The 18,964-nt window shown below is 36.8% G+C and overlaps 1 protein-coding gene across 5 annotated transcripts in view; it reads left to right on the plus strand.

Annotated features, from left to right (window-relative positions):
• LOC131072213 (uncharacterized) overlaps positions 1 to 15,418 on the plus strand; it is a 241,343-nt gene extending 225,925 nt beyond the window's left edge. For all 5 annotated transcript variants that reach the window (XM_058008301.2, XM_058008305.2, XM_058008302.2 and 2 more), the window contains one exon: positions 14,833 to 15,418. In XM_058008301.2, the coding sequence (XP_057864284.2) occupies positions 14,833 to 15,118 (286 nt within the window). In that variant the 3' untranslated portion in view covers positions 15,119 to 15,418. The remainder of the gene's footprint in view (positions 1 to 14,832) is intronic.
• The last annotated feature ends 3,546 nt before the right edge of the window (positions 15,419 to 18,964 follow it).

Below are 18,964 nucleotides of genomic sequence, written 5' to 3' on the forward strand. Positions count from 1 at the left end.
CTAAGAGGGGTGATTTGCAAAATAAAATCCAAAACTCCATTTTAGACTCTACAAACTCACAAAATGAATCGCCCAAACCACAAAAAGAGATAGAAGAAATACCCAGAACGAGAAGAGTGACACATTGAGACCTGCAACTAAGAATCTACTTCAGCACACTCCGCGACCAGCAACAAGAACACTAAAAAATCCACACAAATCTTCACCACATTGAGTCCAATCTACTCCTATGGATGAGAAAGAGTCATACATTCAGGTAGGCGCTATCTTTCAAGCACAAAATTGAGGCACTAGGAGGTATGCATTCCTCGAAGAGTCTGATAGCATTTTGGCAGCATTTCGTTATCAAAGCAATAATGGATACCAAAAACAAGAGCCCAATACTCTTATTTATAACCTTTTGAAGCTCCACATTCAAATTCAACTCCTTCCAAATTGCCATGAAATGAAATGAAATTACATCCAATTTGGACGCCCAAGCAAAAATAATATTTGCCTTTATTTTAAATCATGTATTTTCTCCAAAAGGGATGCCCACTTAACATAAGTCAAAAATAATTTTTAATTCTTCAAATCGACTCCCTCAAGGTAGCAAATATACTTTATGAAATATTCATAAAGTGAGATATGGCGTCCAAGGAAATGAAGTGAATTATTTCATAAAATTAACATATTTCTTTCTAAAGCATCCAACATGCCTTAAAAACAATTCACTTGTAAAATATTTTTCCTTAAGCATAAATCACCCAAAATAAGCTCCAAAAATGTTGGAAGACAAGCTACTCAAACTGACCTGCGAGAAATAACCATCTAAACTGGCTTGCTGAACCCCTGCTAAAAATAGTGTTGCTAAAAATATCACTTACTAAAAATAGCATATTGCTAAAAATAGTAAGTGTTTCCAAAGTGATTTTAACCACATTCTGAGCAACCGTCGCAACTTACTAAAAATAGTAAGTCTAGAAAAGTCTTCAGATTCGTTTGCATGTTACACCATCACGAGGCTCTCTGAAAACCCGGAAAAATAAGTTGTCTTCGCCCCCACTTACTAAAAATAGTAAGTTTGGAAAATTCCTCATATTCAGTTGCATGTCACACCATCGCGAAGCTCTTTGAAAACCCAAAAGGAAACTAGAATTAGAACTATAATACTCCAACATGCAAGCCACCAAAACTACCAAAGCATCCTCCTAGAAAATAGGAAACCCTAATTCTCCCTTTGACTGACCAACGGGTCTCGGGATTGGCCAACAATCCCTAAAACAAACTAGAGTGGAAAAGGGGAAATTACAGTCCACCCTTTCCAAAATTGTTTGTCCTCAAGCAATGCCACCACAACTCCAGAAAATTTTAAACTGATCCACACCAAAGTAAGTATGATCCCAAGGTCCCATGTCCATCTCAGGAAGAACCCACGATGTCGATGTTGTGCCACTCTGATCACATATGTGAAAACATCATGCCAAAACTGCACTAACCTCCCTTGTAACTCCAAAATGTTACCATCCATGATACTCAAACTGAAAAATCTTGAAGGACTGGAATCAATATCATGCAGCATCTCATGCCCATAAAGCTCTGAGTAATCTATATCGACAATGCCACTGTCTATCACAAGCCTAGGCAATAGGAAATGAGGTCTACTCAACTCACAATCAAACTCCACAACATATCTCTGCAAGGTGTCAAGCAGAGCCATGATTGTAAATGTGACTTCTCCAAATCTCCCTACAAAGAGGAAAACAATCCTTTGCAGGAGCTCAACAAACTCATTCTCATAACTCTACATGAATTTACTAGGCCTCAATTGCATTATTCTGATACAACCATGGAGACTTCTTAAAACTCTTACAATTCCCACTCCGAGCACCTCAGAATGGTGAACCAAAGAAAGCCAAGGTTCGTTGTCCCAACCATAAGAAGAAGAGAGGGCATAAGGATAATCACTAGTTAGAGCTCGAACACTTCTTATACACAGATACTGATTTCCCCAACTCACCATACCTCTCATCTAAGACCATAAACCCGTTCTACTAGGAGACTGTGAAGTATGAAAAAGAGTACACCAGCAAACCACCAATTCTGAAATGATTGACTTGAGATCTGATTTCAGGAAAGCCAACATCCAAAAAGATGAAGAGTTGTTGCAAGACAAGAAATTATCATCAAAAACAACACATATGCTCACGTTCAAGGCTGGAAATATCCTCTCTAGTGACTCCAACTCCACATAGAACCATCCTTTTCTCAAAATATCTTTCCAATCCACTAGTTGATGAGCAAAAGGAACCATCAAATGGCTGGTAAAGAAGGGAACAACACCATCAAGACTGAAAATTTGTTCCTTATCCCTCCAAAGATCCTTCTTTCCACATGTAATAAGTTCTATCAAACCATGTTGACGATCTCGAGCTTGGATTCCCAACTAAAAGTGATTTTCAACACACTGAAAAGAAAACTCAACACATCCCCAAGTGCTAGTGAGGACCAAGTGCATACTTAATAAATTGATGTCTCCTCTAGTAAACCCTTGAAGCCCGACCATGAAAGCTTCAACAACATTGGAGTATGGAACAAATGTTGTCCTCAAATCCAACTCCCAAAATGGACTAGTATGAGCCTTATTATTATTCAACCCAGGGAATAGGTTTTCAAGCATGCAATCACCACGTTCTGGTCCTTTCTCCCCTACTTCATGAGTAACAAGTCTGAAATCTTCACTACTTGTTGCTGCAATAAAACCTTGGACGGCTACTAAATTGTGTTTAGACAACACCTTGATGCCAAAGATGTTGAAATCATCCATCACAAAGAGAGGGTTTTCATAACTTCCCTCGATACCCACTTCAAAGAGAGGGTTATCAAGAACTTGGAAGCCATCTCTTTCCTCTTGCTCACTTCCATCTTGCTGATCCGAATCTGCACATGCAACTTTTGTTTTTTTTGTGAAGTTCTCAAGATCAAACTCTTCTCGGAGACTATCAAGCTCGCCAATTACTTGCTCGATTTCTTCAGTTCCTTGTGCATTCTCTTGCTCCCTGAAAAGTTTGAAATCAGCAAACTGATCTTCTACCTCCTTTAGAACCAACTTAGTATTTTTTAACATGTCCTTTATTGACTCAAGCTCAAGAGTAAGCTCTTCAACTTTCCTCTCTTTTCCTTGGAAAGCACTAAGGATCTTCTTTGCAGATTCAATGACATATTCACGATCTGTGATCAATTGTATGCACTTTGATTTCAATGTCTCCAAAGAGTCTTTGATGAGTTGCAAATTAGGGAGAGTAACTTCATCCTTAACCCCTTTCTGTCTCTCATCCATTTGAGCCTTCCAATAGAGTTCTTCAATCAAACTATGTGTGTGATCAAATTGGGATAGAGCTTGTATTTCATTCTCAAAGGACCTCATGAATTTATCTTTCCACTCGTGAACATGCAAAGGTGGTGTACTGGTGATTGGCTGTAACTAAAAATCAGAACTTTGTTTCTTGTCTTCACTGCCCTCAAAGTTGCTCCAAGACTCCTTTTCTTCAACACCCACTAGCAGCAATTGCTCAATATCATAAAGAGGATCAAATTCTACTAAACCTTCAAGTTTTTGCTTACCACCAACTTCATGAATAAGTAAATCAGATTTTTATTTCAGAACCTCTTTAAACTTTCCATCATCAATAACCATATGGTCCTCTAACTCTACAACACAATTTGTTTTTTGAGCCTCATGAAGATCAAAGGGAAATTCATACCACACTGTCTTCTTGTCGTCCTTACCTGCCTTCACACTTGGATCCCAAATACTAAAAGGCTGATTACTTTGCTCAGTTAAAAAGTGCTCACCATAGCTCCAAGTATCATCCAACTTAGATCTTGAATCTTCTCTTGGTTTCCACACATTGTTATTTTCACCAAGTGCAATGCTAGAAGCGACTGATGTTCCATCTTCCCACTCAAAAAGTGGACTGTCATATGTTTTCACTATACCCATCTCAAACACTAGGTTATCATTGGAAACCACAAACTGATTTTCCAAAGAAAGTGAACTGCTACTATGATTAATACCAAAATCAGAAACTTTGTCATACCTTTCAGCAGCGATTCCATGGCCGCCCCAAGTCTCTTGTACCTCTTCAAAGCTTGTCTCATCATCATTTTTAGCCAATTGATGAACATCATCATACTCAACAAATCCCAAACTATGGTTTGACTCCTCGCCAAGATAAGGTGAAGGTGATGAAACAATGCTAGACTCATTTAGTGGGGAACCAAAAGAATTTATATCTCCTTGTGGTTGATCTATCATAGCTGGTTCTATAATCTCAATGACACTATCTTCTTCACTCTTCATCTGCTCTTCCTTTGAAAGAACATGAGTGCATTCAACACCATCAAAACTACCTTCACCATGCTCATCATTAGTGAACTCATTAGTCTCAAGACCATCATTGACTGAATATGAATTAGGCTTCAGAACTGCTGTTTTGTTCTTTTCACAAAACCAATCATCATTATTTCTAATTGCATGCAAATCTAAGGGAGTATTTTGGGGCTCTGTCACACATTCTTCATATGTCAAGATTTCTCCTTCAAACTCATGGTCATCTTGATGTGTTATGTTAAAACCTTTGGATTTCGCAAGAGCCTTTACCAACCCCCTTCTAATATCTGGATCCTTCATCAAATCAATCAATCCTTGCATTAACTAACACATAGACTTATCTGTTGGAGACATTCTCCCAAACTTTGATATGCAACCAAAAAACCATGACCCAACAGGATGGCAGGGAGAACTTGTTTTGATCAACTGAACACACAGGCAGGAAAACTAGCTTTTATACCACTGTAATAGCCCCACAATTTTTTTTTCAAATTTTTCCAGTTACAAGACAACAAGAACCCGTTAAGGTTAGGAAATCAAAATACAATAATGCTGAAATTCTAACCCTCCCACTTTCTGATCACTAAGTGCCCAATATGGGAAGGTGAGAGCATAAGGTGTTGAGGGCATCGTTAGCTTCAAATAACTAGAAATATTACAATACTTGGGCGGCAAGCCAGCCCCTTCCACTTTTCAGCGGGATGATGAAAATACTGAAAGATCACTTGGCAGTAAACCAGCCAAGGTCAAGCCAAGAAATTGAAGTAGCAATCACTCAACCACTTACCCAGCAGGAGAACTAGAAATGAAATTACAAATCAACTCTACTGCTTATGCAGTGGGTGGACAATATTACAATATTCAAAATAGGCAGCAAGCCAGCCTCTTCCACTTATGCAGTGGGACTAAGAGCAATAATCCACTTAAATAGTTGTTAGTACTACTAACCAACTTTACAATGCACAATATGGATTACAAATTAGAAGAAATCACTATTCCAAGGTAGGCAGCAAGGCTAGCCTCTTCCACTTATGCAGTGGGACTAAAAAAGATCAATAGGAAATTGTTGTTAGTACTACTACCTATTGACGTGCCTAAAGTCGTATTGCTATGACTCTATCCGGGCAACGCGGAATAGAATTTACTCATCAAGTATCCTATCCTCTCTTGTATAAAGAAGCCCTCATGCTGTTTTTAATCGATCAAAGGGGACAACCTCAAGGTTCCAAATGTCAGTTCTTAACTGCGGGATAGCTCAACGATTGATGTGCTTTGCTGGGAGCACAAGGGGCCTTATGTTTTGCAACAAGCTGGTCTACTGCGATTCTTGAATTGGGAAATAAAAGAAAAGGGAAGGGTTAAGAGACCTAAAATAAACAAGACTGGTATGCGGGTAGACAGATTCAACATAACCAATCCCTGCTTGGCCAGAATAGCTCACAACCTTGCAGGAATGGTGCAATCTTCAAGGGGACTTGGAAGATTTTCACACTGCAAATGCATGGCTAAGCACCCAATTCTGGCGTAGCTCAGATAGACACCTGCAATTGAACTAAACACAATTTTAATGGCTCAAATTAACCATACACAAGGATACACAATCAGCATATCATCAATGGTATGAGCCTGTATCCATCAAATACCTACATACCAAGAAAAGAAATATCTATCTAAATTGTTGAAAGAAACCATGCAAACAGAAGAAAACAAAGACAATAAACACCATATTTCAATGTTCATATATTTGCTTCAGCTGCCATTACAATAATTTTTGCAGCATCTCTATGCTACTACTAAAATTTAACTTTCTACAAAACTCTAACCTATTCTAACTACTTGAAAATCTAACCCTTTACAATGAGAGGCATCCTGCCTTTTATAGAATTTACATATTGAATCAGAGGCTAGGATTGACTACATCCAAGGGCCCCGGTCTGCCTTCCAGAAGCATGGCAGCTTTAACCCATGCCCACTCAATTTTTAGTTATCTACCCAACCACTATCTCAACTGCCTACCACTATTTGGCTTTAATTTAGTCAATTTGGCAATTAGACATAACAGTCCACAACTGACTTGTGTTCCACTTTGTTTCAAAATATCTTGAGTGGGACCCACAGGCAGCCTTACATTAAACAATTTTAGTTTTTAAAAACTAAACTTCTGGAATTAAATCCAACAACGTATTCTTCTGAGGATGCACATTTGCTGCATTCCGAATGTTCTCCAGTCTTTGGTCTCGGTAGTGGACTTCAACTTGTCGTCCAACGACACGCTTCCCAATGCTTGGTTCCAATCTCGCGCTCCTACATCTTCTTCTCCAGCTTCCAACGCCTGGCTTTGTCTTGTATTAAGTCGTCACTTTAGCTCCTCCCGATGTCGTTTTCTTGCGAACAATCAATTTCACCTTTAATCAATCAATTTGCAAAATTAATTAAATTAATTTGACAAATATTAAATTTATTTAACGTTTGGCTTCATCTCGGTGGAGTTCGAGCTTGAGAAGCTCTTTGTGAAATGTATCCTTTAAATGACCCTCTTCAAACTTGGTCTAGCAAACTCGGCCAATTCAAGCGAAATGAGCGAACCCTTTATTCGTCCCTTGGTTTTGCAAAAATCAGGTCTTAGCCAAAAAATGTGAGACTTGGCCTTGTCGTTTTAAAACTTCGGCCAATTCAGGTCATAGTGCACGATTTTCATTTAGGTCAAAACACCCCCTCATGACAATTTTAGGCCATTTTGATGAATTCCGCGATTTATTATTTTGTCAAGTTGAACGTCTAACTTAGGAAGTTCAGCCAATTTGACCAAAATGTGCGATCTATTTCCTTAGACGTATTTCATTTATTCTCCATTTTCGGCCTATAAGCCGAATTTGTGATTTGAAACTCATTTGTTTTCGGCTTGTTGAAGTGTTGGGCCGATCTTTTAGCCTTGCAATCCAGGTCTAAAGGCCAAAATTGTGAGCTTGCTTTAAATTTCGGCCCAAGAGGCCGATTTGAGAGCTTTTTGACCTTTGAATTTTGGTCTTTTTGCACGATTTTCCTTTCATTTTTCAGCTAACAGATGCTTTTCGCGAGATTTAAATTTGTTGCTCTCTTTTCGGCTTCTTAGACTATTTTGAGAGTTTGACGTTTTTTCTTCTCCTTACATTTCGGCCCCCCCTTTTCGATTTGTGAGCTATGGAACTTTGTCATCTAGGATGAAATGTGCAAACTTGACGCTTTTTCAAAGATTCGCGTGATTTGATTATGAATGCCTCCCTCCATTACTTCGGCATTCTGAGTCGAAATGTCTCTCTCCATTGCATCGGCACCTCACACAACTCACAAAAATGCCGAGTTTCTCCAATTTTAGGTTGATTGCGCAATATTCTTTTGGAATTTTTGGTCTACATGATTAAATTCGCGATTTTAGGGAAAAAATGCAATTTTCCTTGGATGGTTTCAGACGTCCTCCTCAACAGACCAAAACTCTGGAGTTTTAATGAGAATGGGCGACTTTACTTGGTTTTGCCTTAAGCCTCCAAATTTCAGGCTAAATGGCCGAATTGTGGGATTTTACTTGACTTAAGTTTTTACCCTTAGTCTTCAAGTTTCGGGCTTGGGAGTCCTTCTACACGATCTGAATTTGGTCCCTCTTATCTGCACATTAGAAGTTCGGGCTCCTGAAGGAATTTGTGCGAGAAGATATTGTTTCTCACAAAACTTAGGAAAATGTCGAGTTTGCATTTCAAGATTCTTGGGTTTAAAAGGCTTTGAATTTTACTCTAGATTTCAAACGCTTGACCACGGGAAGAACCTCTCTCTCCTACACGGGCAAAGAGGGGGTCTCTATCAAGGACAGGGTGTGCAGTGCAAAGCACAACAAATGGTGACTCGGTTGGGAAATGTTCTTGAACATTTCAAGGATGACTATCCGGATCGAACCTTAGAATCTCTGGTATATACCCCACAAAACAACCCAAATGACAAAAGTCAGATTCAAAGTAAAAATGAAGTCGCAAACTGAATTAAGTCACCAACCTTGAAAATCAAGTGTGTGTAGTGAAGTTCATTCCGGCTTAAAGAAAGTTGAGATATCATCGTTCAATCAAGACAAGTTATGCAGGATAAGTCTAACTTCAAAAGCAACCTGGATATTGCCTCGCTGCCAGCAAGCATCCATAGCCCCGGCGAGGTTATCACCTGTAAGCTCGCAGAGATTGCTTTGTTTCCGGTAGATATATATTTTTTGTTTTTCGATACCGACAGAGGTGTCTGCATTCCCAAAGCCAAGCATTTTTTATATTTTTATGCTTTTGATTTTTCTTTTCTTTTGATTGTTTCTTTTATTTTCACTTTTTCACTTTGGTTGGTAAGCAATGAAGCCTACATGGGATTGAGCGTTGCAGTGGTCGCTGAAGTTTGATAAAACAACAAACTTAAGCAATTTTAAGCGTTAAAATGTGTGGTGATCGCAATGTTGGTGACAAAACACAGTAAGCAACTAAATTTTTAAAATGACAACCTTAAACCAAATAAGCTGAATACGGGGGCAACCGTCAACTAGGCCCTCTACCAAAGTCGGCATCCAAGAAATGAGCCGGAAAAACTTCCTGACTTCGTACACCAATGCTGGGAAAAGAAAACATACCCTTTGCAAAAACTAACAGGGAGACAGCCCCTTCCGAAATGACACCTACACTACGGAAAGCAAACTAACTAAAGCAAAAAAAACAGGGAAACTACACTAAAAACAGAAAAGAAAACTACTCTAAAACAGGAAATAAAGCCTAAACTAATTATATACAAGAAGAGACGGACTGTACAAAATGCGGATTACATGAATTCGTTTCCGACCCAGGATGATTTCTTAGTATGTGCAGCAGTAATAGGGCAGTGGGAATAGTTCTCAGTTTGGCTGACTTGTCCTTGTATTCTGAAAAGAAAATTTTTAGTTGGCCACTCTCAGATTTAACCAGGACATCGGACAATATTATCAATTGAGGGAATTCATTAGGTCCGTGGTTAATCCATTTACAAGTTTTCCCAGAATACTACTACAATTCCACCTATCACATGAGGCTCCCAACTTTGCTGATTTGGTTTTTGGTGACAGCCGAGCCCCTCAAGCTAAGGACATGGTTCAGCAATGTCAAGATATTCCGAAGGCATTGAGGGACAACCTTCAGATTGTGCAAAACCAGCAGAAGTTGTATGCTGACCAGCAAAGAGTTGAGCGCTCATTCGAGGTTGGAGATATGGTTTACCTGAGACTACAACCTTTCAGACAGTCTACTCTTAAGAAGAGTGGAGCAGAGAAACTCAAGCCACGTTTTTATGGTCCGTTCAGGGTCATCAGAAGAGTTGGAGTTGTGGCTTATGAGTTGGAGCTACCAGTGAGTAGTCATAAACATAATGTCTTCCACTTGTCACGCCTCAAAAAGGCGCTTGGATACCATGTTATGGTCTCCACAGATTTGCCTCCTTTGGATGAAGAGGGAGTATTGGTGCTCATTCCAGAGGAAATCCTTGATGTTAGAGAACGATTTTTGAGGAGGAGAACCATCAGAGAATACTTAGTGAAATGGAAGAACTTACCAGTTGAGGATGCTACTTGGGAGAATGAGGAGATTCTGCAACATCTAGCCTTGTGATTGCTTGAGGGCAAGCAATCTTGGGGAGGGCAGACTGTAATGTCCCCTTCTCAGTGAGGAGTAAGCAGTGGTCCATTGGCCTATATGCAGACCCGTAGGCTGATTGGAATGGATAATTAGGGTTTCCTATTTTTGTGTTCTGCACGAGCCATTTGAGGACTGTCCGGTGGGAATTATACATTTTTGTTCGTGGATTCCTTTTGGATTTTTCGAGAGTATAACATGCATTCAGTTCTGAGGAGAATTTTGAACCTACTATTTTTAGTAACTGGTTGTTGGGCTAACCGGATGGTACAGTTTTTTTGGGTTTTCTGAGCCCTCTCTCTGGGTTTGATGATCAGGATTTTCAGAGTAGTTTCCTTGACTTACTATTTTTAGTAAGTGTCAGTTCACATATTGCTATTTTTGGCAGTCTTGGGCATAGCTCCGATCCAATGCAGTTCAGTGTTTTTCTTCACTTCAGTTCACCTGTGGTTTTGAATACAATCAGTATTGGAGATATAAGTGAATTAATTAAATATTATTACTTTACTTTAAAAGTTTAATATTTAATTCTTTATATTCCTGATCAATTATATTGAGAATTGGGCATAATGTTGTTTTCCTAAGTCTACTAGGCAAAATATTTATTTTATGAAGGGGACGCCAAAAAGTGAATGTGGAGGCATTATTTTTACTTAGCAAAGTTTTATTTACATGCCAAATCGTGGTTTTTTTCCCTCTAGGCATGATTTTTGGCTTATGAGTGGGGCGCCTAACTTGAGCCCACCTTGGGAAATAAAATGCAAGTTTGAAGGGGTGAATTTGGCGGTATTTGGATTTGAATTTCAGACTAAGAAATCTATTTATACAGGTGCTTGGCTCCTCATTTGGGTACCTTGAGGATTTACACCATTATGCTGTCGGAATGGTTAGTGACTAAACTTCGAAGTTGGAAGAGCTTCCTAGTTGCTTCAGTTTCGTACTTGAGACACAGTACCTAGCTGGATAGATGATTTTTGGGTGATGTTTTTGGAGTGTTTGATTCAATTTCATTGTGGTTTTGGAGTTTCTTGGTTGCTGTTGTGATTTTGGTGTTGCTGGACGTGGTGGCTGAAGCAATCTTTTGCTCATATCTCCCTGCCAATTGATCATCTCGTTGTGGGTATTGGCCCAAAAATTGACCATCATATGGGCGATGAAGTCCTCCAAAGGGAAGAATCCAATGTGTTGAAATGAATTTTTCCTTGCTGATTGAATTTTTCTGCTGGGCCGCCCCTTTCCTTACTGCCTTAGGATGCGTGCCTTGGACTCTGGACTCTGAAGTTGCAGGTTTGAGGTTTTGAGTTGTTTGCCTGAGCCATATATTTCATTTGTTTTTTATTTGATGTGATTCTGTGTTGATTTGAGTGAGTTGTGAACTTTTTGGTGTTGTCGGGTGTGGTTGGTTCTGCATGTTATTGATTTTCAGATTCAGAACAGCAAGTTGTGCTTTAATGTTGTGTGATTTTGACAGTGGATTGCTTGAGATCAGTATTAAGCTTCTTATCTAATCTCATATCTCTATTTTGTAAGATTGTTTCAGTAAAACTGATCAATCATTCTTGTTGCATCTTATTTGTAATTCCCACTGTGCAAGTGGAAGAGGATGGCTTGGCCACCTTCTATGTTTGTAATCAGGAAATGATGTAAGTCCTCCCGCTGAAATACTGTGATTGAGTTGATTTTGTTGTAACAAGTCCTCCCGCTGAAATACTGTAGTTGAGTTGATTTTGTTGTATTGAGTCCTCCCGCTGAAATACTGCGGTTGAGTTGATTTTGTTTGTAATGAGTCCTCCCGCTAAAATACTGCAATAGAGTTGATTTGTTTTGTGTGTTGGAGTTTTTTCCTTGGCTGGTTCACCGCGAAGTCTTCTGATTTTCTATCTCGCTGAAAAGTGGAAGGGGCTGGCTTGCCACCCAAATTGTAAACAATTTCAGTTTCAAGCACCTAACGATCCCCTCAGCACTGTATGCTCTCACCCTACCAGGTTGGGCTCTCGGTGATCAGAAAGTGGAGGGTTACTTTCAGCAGCATTTGGTTTTCATTTCCTAACATTAACAAGTGTTGTGTTGAATGTAACTTTGTGAAAAAAAAATTAAAAAATAAAGGGAATATTACACGCAGTCAAGAGGAAAAAACCCGAATTTGAAGGAAAGACATAGCAAACAAACTCGGAATGCGATGAAATTTGAAACATGAATCAAGGATGAACTGGAGATTAGTCCAGTTGAGAAAGGAGCAAGAACTTTGCCTCAAAAAGCATGCCTTAAGAGTAAAATCTCCAACTTGCAGTGACTGCTCTGAAACCCAACATGCACAGAAAACTAGGAAAATGAAGGCCAAAACTCACCAAAACTTGGACAACGATGGCAAAGACAACCCTTGATTATTTAACACTGACAAATGTGGTTTTTCACCTCGTAAAACGTGCCTTGGAGACAAAAATAATGCATTTTAAGCAAAAATTTGTAGGGGTTGTCCCATTTTTGAAAATCCAAAAATGAGGACAACATTTAACAATGAAGATCCCTTTCAAAACAAAATTACATAGGCAAATATGAAAACCAAAGCAACTTAGGGTATGAATAAAGTCTTCCTCAATTTTTTTGAGGAAGTTTCAACAGCCCTCAATCGATCTTAGTGATTAGAAATTGTTGAATAATAATATTTACTCACTACCTTTCATCTTGTTGTCCACATGGGATCATGGTGATCAAAAAGTAGAGAATATTTTATATTAAAATTTGTTGACGTCATTACATACATCCCTACAAGGGAAACAACTGTCAAAATATATTAAAAATAGAAACCAATACAATTAGGCCACAAGGAGGTCTTGCCCGTCATGGTTATTCCACTCACCACTTAACGTATCCTTGGTATTGTCCACAAGCTCCCACATATCATGACCAGCATTGTCACCATCCTTAGGTTCTCATGGGCTTGATTTTGAGTAGACCTTGGTAGACAAATAGTGAGCACCAACAAAGGAAATTTTCCTTGATTAGGAGGAACCATCTATATCAATTAGAGAACATGGAGGAGTGATGCAAAGGCAGAGACCACCCAGTTTGGTGGTCAAAAGGTTGAAGTGGAGGCGAGGTCCAGCCAGATTGCTACATTGTTGGCAGTGTGGAATTGGAGTAGTAGCTCTCCATTAGTTATGTGGGTGGTGGTGTGAGGACTTTGAGAAGTTGCTCCTTCAATCCCAGTTGAGGGATTTGGCACTGGATGGCGGTTAAGGTGGAACCTTGACCACTTTGTAAGGGGCATTCTTTTAATGATCCGGCAAGTTTTGGGAGATTCTCAACTTCCAACACAACTCTGCTGGCTTGAATTTGAATTTGCATGAGTATATAAGAGATCCCTAAATATCTGGAATGAATAGCAAAATAAAATACAAGAATTTGATTATTGAATTCAAAAAATTCAGAGATCAAATTTGCATATGTGAAACTTACTTGGGTCAGGTCCACACCCGTAGATCTAATCAAGGGTAAAGAATAATAAATCTAAGTATGAAGGATGAAACTATAAGAATTAGTGTAGGGATCAGGATATAAGCAGAATTTGCACACAGATACGCCACTTTTATGTTCATTGTTATTTAGGACATCCTCATCATATTTAGGACATCCTTATCAAGTAAGCCCAAAACTTAAGAGAAAAAGGCCTGTGTACAATTTTCACTATTGCAATATTTTAATGTATGCCATATCCCAGTTGTCTTTTCAAGGTTTTATGAAAAACTCTGTATCTGTATTAGATACCATACCCTTATTGTATCTGTAGTCATTTCAACGGGCCTTAGTAACAGTCAACTGTAAAATCAGGAAACAGTTAAATCTCAGCTCTCAATTAAAAGATCAGCCAGAAGGGTAAATTTTACCCGTTCATTTGAAAACACTATTAATTTTGTATTTTCTTAATATGAGATGGTTTGCATGCCTGCCTATAATAATTGATATCTAAGTCCCACGGTTGGCCTTGTTTTGGCTAGTATGTGTCGCATTAGTTTTTCTAGTAGCAACGCTCAATGCTGTTGTACAGAAGTGAATATGAATGCCAACTAGCAGAAGAATGCATATACCATGGAATAAAATTCAAACAGATATATGGTATTTTAAGCTTATGGAACTGAAGTCCTAGATGATTAATGCACGACAAGGGCTCATATGCATTATATTCCCTATAAGGAGCATTTCTCAAACGGCATTAAACTATGATTCGACTATAGATACAAGGTATGCTAATAGTAAAGTAACATTAAAAAATGACATTCTAAAGAGGCGTGAAGGTGCACCAAAAAGAATGGCAGACCATATGTAAGAAGAAACAAAAAGATCTTAAAAACCAGTTAAAAATAAAGGAGAATCTGAGATATATGGACAAACATGAATATGATAATCTGAATATTAATCAAAATTTCAACTGCTAGCATGCTTATGCTTTCAATGGAATATTTCTATATTAAGAGTAATATGTAGCCCATGCCTACGTAAAGCTGGGATGACCTCAATTGGTAATTTTATGGCTTTGAAAATGAGTTAAAACATCAAATCCAACTCATTTTGTGTGACAAAGTCAGGTGCGCATATGAAAAATTTATATAAATGAAATAAAATTCTTAGATTTTTATTAAATAATAGGATTAGTCTACTTCATTTATAATGAGTTTTGCTTATTTCAACTGAATAATTTAACTATTTCATATACTTAATAAGACACATGGTGAACCGACGAATCTATATCCTCCTCAGTCTAGAATTGGGTTTTTACTGACAACTGTTTGGTGGTTGCAGGTATGCATTTCAAACTCCAGAGGCATGGAACACTAAAGGCGAGTACAGATCACTGGCTTACATGCGACCTCTTGCTATCTGGGCAATGCAGTGGGCTCTTTCAACCCCAGAATGTATCAGAGAAACCCCAAGACCATCTATGGAATATGATGTGTCCAATCACCACCATGTTGGATTCTCAAAGGTGGCAGAAGTATTGAAGTCCATTCCTCACTCACATGTCATGGGCGCTCGCAGTTTGCCCCAGTATCTTTATGATTGTATTTGTAAAAGAAAGCATCTATGAACTATGGCCATGCATTCTTAGATTTTGAAGACAAAAGTAGTGAAGGCATCACATTCTTTTAAGTTCATTGTAAGCAAAGCCTATTAGAAATTTCGGTGGGTCAGCAAATTTTTTGCTGGTGACTACCATACTGTGCCATTTGCATTCAAACTTCCCATCAATTTCCACGTTGGTCCTTTGAAAGTTAAGTGGTTTGTAATGAATAAATGACAAAGATGGATAGCCTTCTAGACCAATTAGATCCATTGTATATCAGAATAATTTATTCTATTAATTATTAAAGAATTATAGTAGTTTTAATTTGTTTTTATGAAATATAGTCATTTTAATTTTTTAATTGTGAGAATTGTTTATCATATAAAAATATAATAATTAGTTTATAAGTAAATTTTTTCTGTATGGATTTGGTTCATGATACTATTGTATTTTCATTTCTTTTATCATCATTTTTTATATTTCTATTCTCAATTTTAATTATTAGATCTATTATTCGTCAATTTTTATCAAATTTAATTCAGGTCACTTTTATGATTGCATCTAAAGTTTACTTTTTAAATTTAAATTTAAATTTTATTTTTGCTGACTAGTTCATTAGCTAGTATAAATTGAATTAACATGCGATATGTTGATTTGTGTGCTTGGTTGTTGTATTTGAGAACTTCCATTCGTTTATCTAAAAATCATCTAAGAGATTATCAAGGAGCATGCTAAGATTATTGATAAAGCGTTTATCAAATTCTAGTAGCTTTTATTGGAACACATCATAAATGCATTGCACATTTACTTGTTTTTTATCATTCTCTCAAAGATATAAAGCTCATCCACCCAAGGTTTGATCGAGGAGAGCTTGACTTGTACAATTTGACAAATTCTCTAAAGATGATCCTAAACATCACTAGTCCTTGGATACATTCAAAGATCATAGATTAGGATGAGTGAATCCTAATAGGTCACTATTGTCATAGTAATGCCATAAGTTTTGTTGTAGGTATGTGCATTAGTTCACTTTGTACATTTAGAGATCAGATGTCTTGTCAAATATAGATTAAAAATACACAAAAATTATTTGTAAAGTATGAGATCTTCATTTATGCAAACACTAATATTCTACCACCTTGACAAACAGCAAATACACATATATGTTATTAGTCACATTGAGGTTCATAGACATACGTAGCATAAACTTTAACCTGTCAAAATAGTGGAGATTGAATGGTCATAGTTTTGTAATCCTTCATGTATATATGGTCATTAGTCAACATATTCATTGTTTCTTTGAATTGTGGTGTTGATCATAATTTGTATTATTATCTTATTATTCATTGTCATTACACAAATTTATTTTTGAAATAAGAAAAAAAAAAGACAATTTTTAAAAAATTATTCAAATGATATTTTAAAAATATATTGTTGGAGTAATATTAACTTTTATATTAATGAATTTTAATTATCATAGATTTGGTTTAGGATATGCCTCTAGTGGAAGAATCCTAGATGATACCAATGGTATCTTTGATACTACGACATAAGCTTTTCTAGTTGATAAGAGTGTCGAAAGATAGGACTTTGAAGACTCCTTTGTTCACTCTTTGATACTACCCTCTTTAATGAGATAAATATATGTACTATTAAACCAACCATTGCACCTTCTATTAATATTGCATTTGATCTTCTAGACCTCATCTCTTGGGACTAACAAGATCCTATGTATTGGTACATAATAAAAAATGACCAAATTATAGTTGAGTTCATGGGACTATGTCATGGTATTTCAATCAATGATCATATAAAAAGGTTTTGACATAAACTTATATTCAACAATATATTTCAAGGAATAAGTCAAGTTTCTTTATAAAAAAAAATTTGAAAAATTGAAAAAAAAAAAAAAAAAAAAACCTGTAGAAAAACTAAAAAAAACTAAATCACTAGTGAAAACTTATTTGAGGTGATATCTCGTAAAAATGAAAAAAAAAATGTTGAGTCTACTAATGAAAGCTCTTTGATGCATCCCTGGACAAGGAACTTGACCTTCCATTAAAAATATTGAAGTGGCAAAATCAATCAATAGTCCTAGAAAAGGAGTCTCAAAAGATCAATTTGTATATAAATATTAATATTAACATCTTTCATATCACAAGCAACTTGCCAATAGTAGAACAAGTATTGAATAATAATCATAACAGAGCAAATACCATTGCTTTACTTCAAAACCTTTTGGAAATACCATAAAATTCTCATCATTACAAATTCTACATCAAAAATCTTTTGGTCCCCACATCTAATGTCCCGAGATGAAAATTTGCTCATAAAATTGTTGGTCCCAAAAATCCAATATATCTCAACATCTATGAATACCTTTATCATTACATGTTACCACCCAAACTGTAGTACCCCTACTCGTTTGAACTCATTGGACTCATATCTTATTATTGGTTGTTTTCAGTGGATACATTATCGTGATTTGTTATTCAGACTTATATGACATTATTTCATGATTTATCTGGATATGAGATGCTTAGCTTATTTACAGTATTTCAGTACTTGTGATTTATGGCATTTTATGGATTATTGCTATGTACTGACACTTTCCTTTATTTATGCATTGTGGAATTATATGTTGTGTGTCTGCGAGTGTATTGGATGCAAGGGGACGATTTTCCTTCACTCATTTCGGTGAGACAGGGAACGTCGCGATTCTCCTTCATTAGTGTGTATGTCGTGTTTTCTATATTATATATATGCTTGTGTGGTTCGATGATGCAGGATATTGCAGGTACAAGTACCGGGTAGGTACAGGGTATCGTCTTCACCTGGCTTCACAGGTCTGAGCGTGCCTTATATTTTTCGATGGAAGTGGGGGAGATAGTAGTTGACCCTATTTTACTCAGTTACACTCGTGTGAGTGTCGTCAGTTGGTCGTCCTGTCAGTTTGTTCGGTCTTCGTATTTTGTTGTTTGATCTTTAATGAGTTTTTGCTTGAGGTTTGCTCAGTTTGTGTGTTTAGTGATTTTAATTATTGCATGTTATATTTTATTTGTCTATGAAGGGTGAAAAGTTGTTAATAATGGGAATTAAATAGTGACTCTATGATTTAACGTCCTTCGTGTAGAAGTAGGTGAATTATCGAAACTATATTCAATGTTGGTTTTCAAAATTATACTATAGTTATACGTATTTTATATGTATACTCGGACTCGATCATATACATATATATACGTGTAGGTAATTATGATTCATGTCTATTTATGTTGATTATTTTTAATATGATTATTTATAAGTTGAATAATTTGGATTTTACAACCTAACGTACTATATATCGAATGGTTATTGTCTTTCGTACAAAAAGAAATGCATCTTTATTAAGGATCGTATTGTTTACAATAATACAAATTTTATATAGATATTAGTTAGATAACTTTGAATTCGATCGTATATATATAATATATATATGTATACAATTATCGTGAAATTTGTTTACGTCAGGAAATTTGTTTATACCTACGTATTCATTTGAGATTAAATAAATATATATATATATATATATATATATGTATTCTACAATGTATATAAATTACTATTATATATTATTATCTATACGTTTAAAGTTTATTATTTACATTGCAACTTATAATATAATCATTTATTATATATTTATATATAATAAGCAAGGTGGCGGGTTTGAGTTAGACATAGGTTAGCGACTATGTCGCATGTTAGTTAGGAGCCGATGAGGGTGGTCGACTAGGCACGTAGGCTAGCATCTATGCACAAACTAACAGTGTAGATAGCCATCGACGTGGATTATCATGGCAGTAAACTTAGCAGTAAAGGCGATAATCTCTCATA

This window comes from Cryptomeria japonica, chromosome 6 (assembly GCF_030272615.1).
Source record: "Cryptomeria japonica chromosome 6, Sugi_1.0, whole genome shotgun sequence".
NCBI lineage: Eukaryota > Viridiplantae > Streptophyta > Pinopsida > Cupressales > Cupressaceae > Cryptomeria > Cryptomeria japonica.